This window comes from Haliaeetus albicilla, chromosome 24 (assembly GCF_947461875.1).
Source record: "Haliaeetus albicilla chromosome 24, bHalAlb1.1, whole genome shotgun sequence".
Lineage (NCBI taxonomy): Eukaryota > Metazoa > Chordata > Aves > Accipitriformes > Accipitridae > Haliaeetus > Haliaeetus albicilla.
Genome location: NC_091506.1, coordinates 5,710,950 through 5,726,744, shown reverse-complemented (window position 1 = coordinate 5,726,744; position 15,795 = coordinate 5,710,950). Strand labels below are relative to the sequence as shown.

Here is a 15,795-nt window from a genome sequence, read left to right as displayed (position 1 = left end):
TCGATGCAACTATTTGTAATTGCTTGTTTCACAAGATTAAAAGTACTCAGCCTTGATCTTCGCCCACAGTTTTGTGGCCAACATGACCCGTGCTTCCGTTGTAAAATAGGAGTGTTGGTGATCAGCACCTATTTCCATCAAGTAATCCATATTGCTAATATTTCTGGAATTTTAATGTAGTTACAATTTATAGCCGATCAAATGTGGTTACCTAAATTGCTGTTGCTAGTAGACAGTTTAACTGTCTTTATTAATTACAGTATAATTTAATGTTTGAGTACAGGCACTTGTGTTGGTCATTTTTACAGCCAAAGCAGTTATGTGCCTTATGACGAACCATTTTAGCATTTTCAATGGAAATTTGCTAATATGATGAGTGATAAAAATGTCAAACTCTGGTAAATAATGGTTATTGCTTTGGCTGGAATTAATCCTTGAAAGGACGGTTACCTTCAAATTAACATTATAACTTGAAGAAAAAAAAATGTTTTTCAGGCTTCTGAGATGCGTAAAAAATGGCCACTCAACTCCTCTAAATAAATACATACAAAACCTCACAAAGCCCTTTTTTTTTTTTTTTTTCTTTTCCTCCAGGTAGACAAGAGAAATTTCCTGTGGCATAAAAAGGGAGGAGGGGCTATTTTTCGTCAGTAAATACCCCAAGGTGATGTTGTTTACCACGCCTAGCTCGCGTGCTTTGAAGATACCGAGCAACGGGAAGAAAATGGGGCAAAAAGAAGGACTTTTTGCTATTCCTCGGCCCTGGGGGTTTGGGGCCAAACCCAGGTGCGGATGGCACGAGGGCCGCGTCCCGCCGCGTCCAACGCTTCGCCGTGACGGAATTAACCACCGCCGCCGCGAAGATGAAAGATCGCCCTGATTAAGTCACCATTAAACGAACGTTTAACATCATCGTTGAAGACGGAGCCTGATTAATAGGTCAAGAAGGGCTAATTACGCTTTGTTGTGAGGAAGGGCGTTATGTGTGCCTGCGTAGAGGCGCCGGGAATTGCTAGTCCCTTAAATTAGTCCAATAACGTGAAATTTGTCGTACTCCGTGATCACGGCCCAAGTTAAATGTCACCGTTCGGATCATCTGCAGAGAGCAGCTGGGTGTGCGCGGAGCACGGCGGCTGCCGTGGCCTCCGGGGCCCCCAGCTCCTCTGCTGGGACCCCCCCATCTTCTGCCGCTTCTCCTTCCAGTACAGGAGAAACCCAGAAAAACTATGCGCTGGCTCCGGTTTTCTTTGGAAACTACTCAAGAGCCGCACTGCCTCACCAGCGACCATAAAAGTGCTTTTCAGCTGTGGTGGAAAGCAGCGTTTCTGACTGGAAAAGGTATTTCCCAGCTGGCCGTTGCTGGTGGCAGCGCTGCGAGGTAGGAAGGCATTTTGCGATGTTCCACGATACGGCAGCCAGGGAGGAGCAATGTGGTTAATAAGACAAAGACGATACAAAAGGTTGCAGAGAGCCAGGCTCTCGTCTGCCGCTTAGGGCAGCGTTAAGTCGGGCAGGAGGGGAAGGGCCCGATCCTGCCCCTCGAGTCGGCGCGAGTTTCTCGGCGTTTGGCACCTACCCCAGCAGCTCTCCTTAAATCGGAGGCCGCAGAAAAGTCGGCAGACGAGGAACGCCGCCTCCGAGCGACGTTCGCTCGGGGAGGTGAAACCCCCGAGTCATCTGGGGTGGCTTCACGGTTCACCACCTGCCTGATGGTGACCGGCGCGGGGACGCGCCGTCCTCGCAGAGCTCCTTCGGGGACGCGCTGCTCCGCCCGGAGCCCACCCTCCCACCCACGTTTTATTGACGCGGACCACTCCTGACCCAACACCCATCAGGTTCCGGCTTAACACCCTCCGCCTGTGACTCAGGAAAATTTTGATCCCCAAAGTGGGACCTCCCCGGTTCACTAAAACCTCACTAGTGACAGAAGTGCAATACACAACCAAAGCCAAATTTTACTCTCTGTGTTTTGGTTATTAAAATCTACCAGTCAATACCATTCTGAGACACATTATAATGAGTGTGCAAAGACTCCCCCCCCAAAAAAAGTAGTTATCTGGTATAATTTTATGATAGAATATTTTTATAAAATCATTTGTACTAATTTAAGCATTTATCATTATATGCAAAAAGATTTCTTGATGAGAATATTATAGACGGTGCATGTTTTTGACATTAGCATTTTATTTGGATGACTAATCTTGCAGATGTGAAATTTTAATGAATTATTCATGAAAAATCTCTCCTCTGAAATTTCAGTTTGCTGCTAATGCTAGTTATTAAACATTTTATTTTTCTTTCTAGAACTTGATGAAGAAAATAAATGCGTGCTTACTCGAAAGAAAGGAAGGTGGGTTTCTCCTTTAAAGTTTGTCTCGGGTGACAGTGCGACTCGGGACTTTGCTCCTCATGGTTTTGTGGACCAAGAGGTTGACCCTGCAATCCCCTTTTCGCGTCCGTACAACGCGGGTCCAACCCTTCCTACTGAAGCCAGCAGCGCAGCTCCCATCGGGGCACTGCACTTGGAAGGATCTGCAGGATGAGGCTCCAAACCCCTTCTTCCACGTTCTCCCCTCTGAAGTAGAGTCCGATGAGAAAGCAAATACCCTCAACTCCCTGTGACCCTAATGGTCAAGTGCTGATGGACTTTCTTGGAAAAGCAGACGAATTCTTTGAATGACGGCGTCTTCCTTGCTTCCAGTGCTCAAGCCTCAAACGACTGCCCCGTCCAGACCAGCCGTGAGACCGTCGCTAAAATCTCCTGCAATTGGATGTGGCTGGGGGAGACCAACCACAAGGAGAGCGATGACACTGTCCACGACCGTGCTGGGACACGGGTGAGATGCAACCAGCTGCTCCATGGATCAGCGCTGGGGCCCGGGGCCTCAGGGGATGCGACACGGGTGTCATTGGGGAGGGGGGAACAAAACAAAAACTTAGGACATGGCAACTTGCATTACCAGTGTGAACAACCAGCATTTTTATTGCATTTGAGAATGCTATAATGTCAGTAATTAGTACTGACTACACAACATTTTTTATTGTCTGTATCAACAGACATGGAATGATGGAATTACAGTTGATGTAAGGAATGAGTTTCTTTTATGCCTTATCAAAAAAAAAAAAAAATCTTGTTACTGGCAGCACATACACACAAAGCACCATGCTAACAGTCTGGACTGTACCATTTTCATCAAGGCTTATGGGTAGAAGATACTTTGTTACCTGTTCTGGGCCCATTAAAATGCAGTCGTTAACTGCAAATTCACCTCGCAAGACTAGAATACTAAATGACTTCTGAAACATCTAAAAACTCACTCTGAGTTCATTAACCAAAGGTACCAAAGGATTTCAAAAGAGTTTAAACACATTTTTTTTCCATGCTATAATGAATGTGAGATTACTGGCGATCTGAAAACTACAATAGTTCAAAATTATTTTTAAAAACTTTATATATATATATTTATGTATGTATATATATAAAATATCTAATGATCTGCAATATTTGTAGAACCAGAATCCCTGCCCTGCCCTCTTCCCAAAGCGGGAGCTCCAGGAGAGGGGAGGTGCAGGACCTGCAACGGGACTCTTGCGAGTGAGAATCAAAAAGGTAATCGTTTTTTGTGGTCACTTATTCTACATAAGCCTTGATTTTTCATTTCACTTCTAGTTGAATGCAGAAACCTAACAGGTTTTACATTTACAAACTTTTTTTTTTTTGTGGACAAGGAAGGCTTTGACTCTCATTCCTGACAGCGATTTACCTGATACATGGTACTACTTTCATAATGTACGCTTTTCTTTGAGAAAAAAAACATGTAACAAATTGTCTTTACATCTTGGCACCTTGTAAAGTTTTTTTTTTTTTTTTATACAAAAGTTCAATAGTTTGACACTCCCCATTATTAATCACTACTTCACTGATAAACTTTGAAAGTGTGACCCTGGAATTCATCATGCAAAATATTTACTGCAGCAGGAGAAAAACTTTTTTTTTTTAAATGACTTTTTTTTTTTTTTTCCTTTCAAATATATGAACTTTGTTTAAGACAGCCAGAAAAGGCAGTGGTAAGATAACAGAAGGGGTGGGAAAGTATCAAAAAAACAGCTTAAACACAAAAACTGTACAAAAATGCTTGGATCAATGATAACAGGAGAAAAAAAAAAATCTGTCAACTATGTTACAATTTAAAAGCTGAAAAAAAAAGTCAGGGATTTTCTCCCACATGTCAGCAAATGTCATCCAATATTCTTAAAGCAAGGATAACTAAATAAAATACATGTGCAGCGTATTCTGCAATTCCATTACATACAGTAGTTTTTTTTTTTCAAAGCTATTTTTTTTAGTATAGTTAATATAAAGCAGTTGCACAAAAAGCAAAAGGTGTTTTGACAAACAGGTCTGCATTTATTCCTTTTGAGGAATGATATCTAAAAAAAGGACCTTTCCACCTTTTCCTCCCTCCCCACCCTCCCCCCAAAAGACAAAGGCTCACACAGACACAGTGGGATATATATGTACAACATAATAAACCCCTCCCTAAAGAAGCAACTGTATATCCAAAGGGATACAGAATCAGAATTGTAAAAATCATAGTGAAGTTTGCTTGATGTAAAGCCTGAGATTTTCAGTTGGTTCTTCTGCAAGGCTGCGACACCTGCCAGATATGTTAAAATCTAATTTTTTATTTCTTTTTCTCTTTTTTTATTTTTTTTATTTTTGCTACAGTCTTTAGACTAAGCATGCAAGACATACAACTAAGTGCAACTGAGTGAAATGTATTTTTTATTTACTCATTCCCTAACAGTTTGGACTGAGGTATGCGTACTAACAGTTTCTCATGCTGTTATCTTTACTCATGTCTAGCTACACATGCTGAGAATGAACTAATCTACCAGATTTTTATCCCCTTCTGAATACCGAACTAACCAGCAAAAACCACTCAGTTTAGAAGCACAGGGCTCAATTCTCATGATCCCCATCTGGCTACCGCCGGCACGTCACGAAGCTGCCTGGATATAATTTAAACAAAACAAAAAAATGTTTCAAATGACCACAGACTGCCCTTTTTTTCTCTTCTTTTTTTTTTTTTTGTCTTTTGAAACAGAAAGCAGAGTTGAGTTTTATAAAAGTAACTGCCAATAAATTTTTTTGTACCAAAGCTTATGAGTGGACAGGAGTGTTACTTCCTTATGAAAAATGCTGACCAAAAACTAAACAAAACTGAGCAAATGTGCCAAGATCAACCAAAATTAAAGCAGTCATCCTAGCACAGTCCCGAAACAGAAGTGGCACACAATCTGTAGAACCAAAGACCAAGAAAATTTTTTTTTTTTTCATTTAATTCTAGAAATACTATTATGTGGTCCAGTTAAATTGTGGGAGCTTTTCTGTTCTCTTCTGTATTTTATTAAACTGCCTCCTTTATCTGATACTCTAATTTTCCGCGAAATAACTGTGTCTTTGCTTTCTCCAGCTCCCTTCTCATAGCTCCACCAGCAACACTGATTCCTAGTTTTAGCCTCAAAAGCTCTCCTCAATTCCTCTTTACAGACTTTCGTTTTGGTCACTGTAAAGAATTGCAAATAAAAAGTAACAACTTTGGTTCAGACATCTACTTGGCCTTCTAAATTTTCTAGAATAAAGGAGCAGTTTCCCTCTCAGGTTAGCAATAGCCCACATCTTGTCATTTCCCTCTAAATTCTTCAACCTCCTTTGATCAACAATAAGAGGATATTTGGCTTCATAAGATAAAGCATATAACAGAGAACATAATTTACCTTTGTGTAATATCTTTGGTAATTTTAGGAAAAAAAGGTACAAAGAAGAATATAAATTAAGCTCTGAAAGGCTTTTTGAAATAATAAAAAACCTACAGTCCTACATAAATAAATGAGTGACTGAAAAGTGGTTGTAAAATGAAAATGTTTAGGTGTTTGGTGACCGAGGTTTACTGACCTATCGCAACAAATTTTGTATGTCATGTTTGCTTTGAAGAGCCTTGCCAGTTTTGCCTAACAAGCCCCGGCGTGAATTCTCTCCTAGATCTCCTGTCTCCTACGGCGAGGTTTCCATACTGGCTGGTGTAATATTGCATAACAATCTTAACTGCAGTACTGGATTTGCACAGCTGAAAATTAACACTTTAGCATTAGTGGGGCTCCGTCCTTATTAACTCCCGTAACAAGTTCAATCTGAAATCTAATTTGTATTCAAACAGATTAATGCCACCAAGCAATCCTGAACTGATGTTTAACCGTGAAACATCACCACGTACAATAACAATTTAATGAAGTCATCTTTCCAACCACTATTTGCAAATGCAAATGCAAAAATAAAAAAAATAAAAAAAATTGTAATAATAAATGTATAGGTGCCCATCTCGGTAATCTTAGATATTCCAGAAAGATTTGTTGACCCATTAGAACTCGTGTTAAACATCCGAGAACCTGCCACTGTACTTATTCATCCTCTAATAAAAGTGAACTCTGTTGGTGCTGCATATATTTCTTTGTGCTGTTCAATTTTGTGGCATTTGCTAATATTCACCGTTGCTGCCAAAAAAAACCCCCAAAAACCCCCAACAAAACCCAAACCAAAAAAAAAAAAATATTAAAAATACTGCTTTGTGGAATGAATCTGTGTTGCTTCCTACAGTGTTTCTATGTTCATCTGTCATTCATTCTCATTCTTGCAGTACTTCGTTCCTCTCTCTCCGTTGGACAACCCTTCCACATGTATAGTGCAGCATTTGGGACCTTTTCAAAAAACAACAGCAAAAAAAGGAGACACCAAAATGGAATGTTTTCCATAGCTAAAGAAAACATGGTGGCATCTGAAGGAAACTGGAATGAATGACAGAAAAAACTACAAACAATTCAATGACATTCAGCTTCGTATAATAAAAACACCTATTAACATTCATCACAAAGTACAGAAAACGTTGAAGCCTCCGAGAGGCCCTGGGCCCAGATGAGGCCTGAGGTCAGAACTTAAAATGGTAGAGGAGAAGTGGGGCGGGGGGAATAAAAGCAATACATTAAAAAGTTTGGGATAATTTTTTCTTTTAACCCCTCCCCGATATACACGCTCACACACACACACACATATCCACACACGTGCACACACAGGCCTTCCCCATCCCAAATGGAAGCAAAAAAAAAAAAAAAAAAAAAAAGAAACCAACAAAAAAACCAAAAAAAAATGGAGTAAAGGCAGTGATAATCAACATGCAGTACTGTGCAAATATGTTGTCCATTGGAATCCTTAAAATCTGGGCAAAGACTTGATCTGCAGTTCAGGTGTACATGCTCAGTTTGATGTCCTCAAGTGTCCAAAATTGGCAGGACCTGCAGTCCACAGCTGGCTGCTAAATGCAAGTGAATCAGTTTAGCAAATTTACAACACTGATGTTGACTGTAAGAGAGGAAAATCCCAAGTACCAAACAAGTCCATCCAATGCACAGAGTACAAATTCCTTTTTTCAACAAAAAGTAGAAAAATCAAAAATACTCCCAAATGGGATACTTGATGGCACTAAGAGTTAACATATTTCATAGTTGTCAAAGTGGACTGAGAATCCTCCAGACTGTACAATAATGGAGAGATTTCACAGCTAAGTTTGACGTGTTCTTCCAATCTTCATTCTCAGGATAACGATGTCAGACATACTCATTCTATGTCCTCATTTACAGGTTCATCTTCATAATCTCTGTCGTGATCGAAATCTGGACTGTGGTTGGCTGTTGTCACTAAGGATAGCGGGCCTTCATTTTCATCTGGGTCTAACGGTTCTTCTTTGACATGCACGGGGTGCCTGGAAAAATGAAAACATGGTCAATCAGCAAGTTGCTAGTTCAAAAAACGGCTTTGACAGCTCAGGTGGTTTGCGGAGAAAGGCGAGGCGGTTTGGGGGTTCAGACTTGGTGTGCCAGGTCTAAGAGCTCCAAGTCACCAAGGAGAAGACCCTCCACTTCTGCGACAGCCACTGAAGCCAAGCGAAGGCTATGCCAGGCAGGCAGAGCTCAACTTCCCTGAGAAAACACTCTGGGAGGAGAACCTCCACAGGGTTTCTGTCTTGGGATCGAGAGAAAATGCTCTCAGCTGACATATTAAGTTGATTAATACAATCTTTGGATAAATAAGCGGAATAAGCATCCAAACAGCAAAGCAGCAGTTTGTCAGCCCGCCGAGCCGGCGGAGGCTGGGCTAATCATCGCTCGCTGTGTGTGCGGCGTCTCTCGTTAACATGCAGAACCTGTGAGACAACTCTCCAGAGGACGACCCCAAGTGAGGTTCTATCATTAATCAACTTCAAGCAAACACAGCAAAGAGACACCATGATACATGCTTTAAACTCCAAATTAATGCATATTTTTACAAACTGTCAATAAGGGAAGAAAAGCCCTGCCAGGAAACACAAACAGAGAGGAAAAGGCTCGCTCAACACAACAATATGATAAGAAAGCACAGTCCTAACGAGAATAATAACACTGTCAGCTGTAAACAAGGCAGAACATGATCCCCAGCTCATGGTGGGCACAAGGATGTACTAAAGAGATGAGATCTGCCAAATTTCTCATTACGGCATAGCACATGAATAACCCGCAGGGGAACGGGGCTTGGTCATTCAAAACGGGTAAGATAACAATTGAAAAATGTTGTTCGTAAATCATATTTACAACAAATCCTATACAAATACAAATTACCTTTTTTTCCCTTTTTTTTTTTTTGTTAGGCAGCTTTTGAAATGTAAAATAGCCATGTGAGTCAATAGTGTCTTGTTGGTGGGACTTTATAGGAAAGTAGGATTTTATTGACATTACCAAGTATTAATAATGCGACACAGCAATGGAGACCCTGTTTGCTTCCTAAATAATTGATGTTGTAGGCAATCCCTTAAAATAAAGTGTTAATGAGTTCAAGTCCCACTCTGTCTCTCATTGAGTTGATATCCACCTCCTAGAGCCTTGTTTTATCTCCACGCGGGCTGATTTAACCCTTTCATGCAGGCTATGTGAAAACGTAGCCTGAAGCGCAAACCTTCATTCTAAGAACTTTTTCTCTCCTTGCGCAGCTTTGCTTTAAAACGAATGATTTAAAATAGCTGCATTTTATTTTATGTTTTGTGTGGATAGGAACGACAATACTGTTTGTACTCCGTTGCACTGATGGACAGCAAGAATAAATCACCGAACAGGGAAAATGCACTCGGTATCTGCATACAAGCCAAAGGTAATCTTGCTTACTTCAAGGGACCTGGGAGAACCAGTTAGACCCTTGTCCAGCGTGCAAAGCTGTACCGCACCCTATTTATTTATTTCGGCTTGAGCCTGGATCAGTTTAGGAAGCATCTAACTTGCTGACTACAGGCATTTCTAATGTGAGCTGTGAATGCCTTTCAAGTCCCTGCATATTTCAACTTCTTGAGTTTTAAAGTGCTAGATCAATACTTAAGTATTAACTGCACCTTCCAACCCATCCAACAAAGGAAGGGTGGGGAGAAGTGCTGCAGCATCCCTGAACACAACGCTTTTTCCTTCAAATTCACAAATACATGTCCTATCAACACATCCCTGGGAGCTAAGAGGTTCCTCTGCATGTCGCATAATTTTTGCAAAAATTACGAGACATTACTCGTACAATTTTGACCTAATTATTGAAAAAGGAAGGGTAAAAAAAAAAAGACTGGGAGGAGATGATTCAAATATCAGAGGTTAAGAATTACCCTATGCATATAAGAAGTCTCGCGAGTGGATTGTCATCTCAGAGGTGTGCATGTGCTAACTGTCCCGGTGGCGCATGGCACTAGCCAATGTGAAACCGTGCTGATTATTTGCAACTAGAAAAACTTGTATTATGAATAGGCTGTGGGGCCCCTCACTTGGGAGAAAACGTGAAACGAAAAACAGAAGAAAAAGGGGGAAAGAGCAGCTACACATAGAGACCAATAAAGTGTGTGCTACTCGACCTTTATGGCAGTGATCTTTTTTACTGCTGTTTTAATTTAAGGCTTGCTTGTTGGCTTTCTGGTTTGGATGCTGCTGCTGGGCTTATTTTTGTGTTTTGTTTTTTTAAAGTATTATTTTTGAAAACACAGATAGGAAATTTTCAAAGGAGAGAGGAGAAGGCACGTCACATGCAGCAGAGGTGGCCTTGGCACATGGACGGGAGTTTCTCCAAAGGCTGCTCAGGGGCCACGTCTCGGTGTCCCACCGTATCCCTGTACCACCTCGCGCTTGGCCAGAGGGCAGAAGTGAACCGGTGCCAGCAGATAAAGATAGGTACCCGCTGGGCTTGCAACCACCCAAAATGCTGTGAAAGCTCTTTCAAAGGTCCCTGAACCTTTCCAAAGCAAACTCTGCTCCCCTTCTGGTTTTGTTATGAAAGCAGGTGAAACCAGGTGGTTTTAACTGAGTTTCTCTTTGAGGTTTGGTGTGGTTCCCAGAAGTCAAAAACCCAAAACTCCAGGAGTGAGAAGCAAAGCAAGCACCAAGTTCTGAAAAGGGCTGCTCGACCCCGAGTGAGACAAAGCCAGAGAGGGCCACAGAGCCACGGGGAGGCACAGCCATGCCAGCCTCCGCCAGCAGCTCACGTGTTGCACAAACATCAGACAGCGAGCCTGGCAAAAACTCCATCCCCCAAATTAGGAGGGTTATCTGGGTACTACAACCCCCTGGGGAGAGATCTGCATGGAGAACAACAAAAAAATTCAACTACTTGTGCACTCTGTCAGCTGTAACCACAAAGTGGCATTTGAGGAGGAAACCTTACTGAATCCGTGATTTTGCTCAAACATTTCAGAGCAACTGAAATAAATAAGCTTAAATAAGCTCAAAGGCAAAGGGAGACTTTCATATCTCTCAAGTAAATCTGAATCTCTATTTACCACCTCACCAAAATCCCAAACTGGGGAACAAAAACTTCCTTTAGAGACTAAATAATTCAGTCTCTTAGAATTACAGAAAAGGTAAATGCTGGGCTAGGCAAAAAAAAAAAAAAGCAGGGGGGGAGGAGGGCAGGGAGAGAAAGAAAAAAAAAAGAAAGGGTTTCCCACTTCAGTTTTCATAGTAGCAGAATTTCAGCACATTCCTTTTAAGTAGATGCCTAAGACTCCAGAAGGGGTTAACAATAAATAACCTTGCTGAACACAAGATTCCCCTTCTTTTCACATCTGAGTAATTCTTTTGTTTGTCCACTCTGGGAACAGAGGAGTTTTTAATAAAGCTGACTGTTGTTTAAAGCCACTGAGTTCTGGTGGTGCACACAGCATGGAGTAGTTTGCTTTGTGGCTACCTTTGGAGCATATCAGGATGAAAGTGTTATGTCCCCAAGCTGTAATTATGCGACTACTTTCTAGTGTTTCAAAAGGAGGGAGAAAGAAGGAAGGAAAAAAAAACCAACCACCTAGCCGTGGTTCAATGTGTCATAAAAAGGAAACGAAGGCGCGGTAATAAGACTTCAGCTAAAGTGTTAGACTTCTTAGCTGTCATGTTAACAAGGTCCTTTAAACCTTACAATAAAGTTTAAAGCTTGATTTATTCTAATATACTGAAATTGTTTAAAAAATAATTTGCATTATGACAAGGAAATCTGTTCTGAGAAAAAACCTGAAAATGTCATTAACAAAGCAGGCTTACAGAAAATAAAAAGCTGCACAGCGTCTGGAAATCTGCTGTTGACTCACAATTTTATTTAGTACACAAGGTAAACACTGCAACATGTGAATGGAGTTCTGGCTTTAGATCCCCTCAAACTACTTAGAAACACCATTTTAATGGGGAAGCTCAGAGGCTGGTATTGGAACATCACCCGGCCACATTCTACTTACGCAAAAAGAAATGTTCAGCAGAGAACACATATATTATCAATTCTGAGAAAATGAAAACACTCAGGAAACAATCATTTCCATATTACAACAGAAAATTGGATTTTCTGGTGAATAATGAAAATGAGGCATCCCTCCCCCCCGACCTCCTCTCTCTCCAGTATTTGTTCTGTGCCCCTCACCTTGGTATCAATGTGCTAAGAGATGATTATTAAGTGCAACAAAGGCCACGGCTATGCACAGTTCTGGAAGATGTCCTAGCCTGTTTCAACTCGGTTATTTTTCCCTCCTTGCAGTCTCTTCAAAGACAACGAAACCTTAGGTGAAATGAGAAGTGCATGAACTACTCTAGCCTTGAACTTGCAAAAAAATAATTACTTGGATTAACGCAACATCATAAACGTTCATCCCTGTCTGTTAGGCCAGGAGAAACCCTTGGGAGAAGCCTTGTTTCTGGAGAAAAGCCACGTCCCTCCACTCCTCCTTCACGCCGGCCCTACGTGGTCACGGGCAGAGGATAACAAATTGTGACTAAAACTGCCTCAAGATGAATCCGTTTGTGAGAGACAGAAAGTGTGTCATGCAACGCTACTTTGGGAGAGATAATTAATACTGCACAAACAATCACTGGAAAAGCTAAACATATTATTTGAATGTTTTGAAGTAAATGGTAAAAGACAATGTTTAAATTAATTATTAATTAAAAATGAATGTTGCCATCTTTAAAGATTTTTTTTTTCAAAGCACTTTGTGCGCTGATTTAAAATGCTGCAATATCAAAGTATCCAGAGCCTCAGATTCCTTCGTGCCCCCTCCCCTCTGACAACACATTATGCAGGTGGGAAACTTTTTTGCCATTAAATGCTAATTAGTTTCACAACTAATTACTATCATGGTATTAGGTTAATGTTTTTCTACTTTTTGATTTAGACTTACTTTTGTAAATCCCTTATTCAAATTACTTTGAAGTAAAAGACTACAAATTAGTTCTCTTTTTAATGCGTAATGTGAGCTGTGGCAAGTCAGCCAGTAATTTTACAGCCTGTTTTAAGGAACAGGCAGAAGAAAGGCAGCGCAGCTCTTGCGCACGGTCACTCACATAGGTAGCCAACTGCTCTGCAGAGTTTTTAGAGAACTAGAAGACTTATAAACTCTGGCTTCCTCACCAGCCGCCAATTACCCAGTTTGTAATTTGAGGGGAAGGGGGAGTTTACAGCTTTGCAAACTCACTCCGTCACCCCATAAATACCGAACACACCCATCGGGGCATCACACCCTTCCTGCCTTACCCTTTCCTGCGCCAGCTCGCTGCCCGGGTGCCATTCACGTTGAGCAGGGACAGCGATCCCCCATTACTTCATGTGGTTATGTATGCACTCATTATACTGCCGTCTGTTGCTATAATGCTCCTATTAATTTTCCTTTTGATATTTTAAGAGCAATCTATAAATCACACAGACCTTCACGTGTGCCATCGTTAATGCTTAGCAAGACCGTCGTGCATCGAGTGGGTTTTTTCAGACCCGCCAAACAAGCCCACTTCCCAGCTCTGCCCCACTGGCCGTGCTTGTCGTGTGGACTGAAGCGGGGAGAAATCACATTTTCTTCTCCAAGAAACGCAGTTGCCTATGAGGTTTTGCAAGTTTTAAAGAAAAGAATTGCAAACGAGTTTACAATTTCACAGCTCTGTGTGCTTGTGGGACTGGATCGAGCTGATCGGTTTTCTATGGAAACTGGTAAACAGCCCTTTTATGTTCTAATCAACCTAAGCATGTCCCCACATGGAGACGTCTACTCTTGCTGCTCCACCCGTGAACCTCAGGAACCAACTGCGAAGGTCTCCAGAGTCACACTTCAGCAGATGGTAGGACAACACCTAGAGCTACACACACGCCTCTGCCGTACTTACATTGCTTGCATAGGGGAACGTCCTGGACTACTGTCACTCCCGTTACTGTTCGTATGCTCCATTGCACCATTAAGCTCTTCCCTCATCGCGTTGGCTAAATTGCCCAGAGTGGGATTTCCCATGGAAGCAGTAGTGTATAGAGGTATACTGTTCTCAGCCATTGAAGCCTGCCAAGGACACAAACAAATATATGAAGAGCCATGACTAATGTTTTCATACGTTGCGCAACACGCTCGCTTATTCCAAAACATTCTCCACATTTACATTATTTGCAATTACCATTTTTTAAAATATTGTGCTTTCTGATAGGTATTACCCTGATTCTACCAAGGGAAATTTAACATCATTTACATCTGGGTTTAAGCATTTATAGCTGTATTGGCTTGTGAGAAGATGGAGCTTTCCATTCCCTATTTGGAATTACACCCCCTGGAAAAAATAAAACATCCTTTTCCTACTTTGATTTTGCAAAATTATGTTTGGGGCTTTGGGTTTTTTTGTGGCTGAGGTCTGGGTTTGGGTTTTGTTTTTAATGAAATAGGGAAAAAAATTAGAAGTCACTCAGCTGATAACTCCTTCCTACCAGAGCAACTGGGCACCAAGTGGGAGGGCAGCATTACTGAGTTTGCTTTTTCTCATGACACAGGTGTGAAGCTGCGGTTAGCACTAACTGGATCAGTCTGAGTTGCACTGATCTGAGAGCTGAACCAGTCCATGTGGATTTTTTTAAGCCTCAGCAACTCAGCTCTTACCTTAGCTATTACAGATCTCACCATTTTATTTCAATTTTTCCTTGTTCTAAAGAAATGCCATGCAGAGGCACACTGGAGTTAACTTTCTAAATGGAAATCTTTGTAGGAAGAGAATGAACTGTTAAATATTTTCCTTCTGATTCCCACCGTTCTGCTTGCTAATATTTACTGTGTGTCAGCATTAGCTCATGTTGACGGCACAGTCCTGTGCCCGGCGCAGCAGTGCTGGGAGCGCAGAAGCCCCGAGCTCCGGAGGAGCCCAGCATTTGGCGGGGATGGGATGCATGGCTTTCCAAGGCTGTAGCGCCCAGGGACTTGAAGGACATTTAACCATTTCACCCATCCCAGCCGGATCCAGCTGACATCATCTGCAGCTCTCTGAGCCGTGTCAGCGCTCGAGAGCCACAGACGCTTGCTCGGCAGCGCTCGACCTGCTACGGGGGGAGGTCAGCTGGCTGCGGCGGTGGAGCCAAAAAATCCATCAGGCTCCGGGTCTGCATGATGCAAACCCTGCCCATGGGAGGTGAATTCATGCAAATGTACTCCCCACCGAACGCTCTCGTGGGACAAAACTCCTTGCTTGTTGCCATCCGACCTGGCAGAGCTGTTCCCAGGCAAGCACAGCCAGAGACCGGGGTGGGGGCAGATGGGATGGGAAGGGGGGGGCACGACCAGCCCTGACTGCAGCACCTTCACGAGCATGGCCCCTTTTATTCTTCCTTATGTTGACCTCTCCATGTGCAGCCCTATGTGTCACACGTGATTACAAAAGCTATTCTAACGGGAAGGATTATTTTTATCTTCTTGATTCAACAACCGGCAAACTCATTGTGATTAGGGGATGCAAAGAATGGTTCACATTTCCTGCACTTGGCAAAATAATGACTCAAGTTCTTCACCCATAGTGTTAACTTGTAATTGCAGTAAAGCAATTTACTGGGGGAGAGGTGGGACACGGGGAGTATCTCCCATAAAGATAATAATAGGGGAGGGGGGTGTTTTGGGAGCCCCTGGCGACCCGCTGGGAAAAGAGAGCGCTGGGGAGACCTGGAGTCCCCGTACCCTCCACACACAGAGCCGGGAGAGAGCTGCTGCTTCTCCCTGGCCGCGAGGGAAAACAGATGGAGGAGATGTCAGAGGGGTCTGGGTGAAGGAGATGGGCACCTCTGCCACCCCACAGCAAAAGAAAAACGCAGCCTGGCATCCTGGCGGCATGTAGCACATCGTGCTGTCCCCCAGCCTGCAGAGAGGCGGCCGCTGTGCTCACGGGGATGTGCAAAGAGCCGGTCTTTGCAGATGCCCGCAA

At 42.5% G+C, this 15,795-nt stretch overlaps 1 protein-coding gene across 8 annotated transcripts in view; it reads right to left on the bottom strand.

The window, feature by feature from the left end:
• Positions 1-2,956: 2,956 nt before the first annotated feature.
• Positions 2,957-15,795, bottom strand: part of FOXP1 (forkhead box P1) — a 391,683-nt gene continuing 378,844 nt past the window's right edge. For all 8 annotated transcript variants that reach the window (XM_069811850.1, XM_069811852.1, XM_069811849.1 and 5 more), the window contains 2 exons: positions 13,738-13,904; positions 2,957-7,817 (listed from right to left, as the gene is read on the bottom strand). In XM_069811850.1, the coding sequence (XP_069667951.1) occupies positions 7,673-7,817; positions 13,738-13,904 (312 nt within the window). In that variant the 3' untranslated portion in view covers positions 2,957-7,672. The remainder of the gene's footprint in view (positions 7,818-13,737; positions 13,905-15,795) is intronic.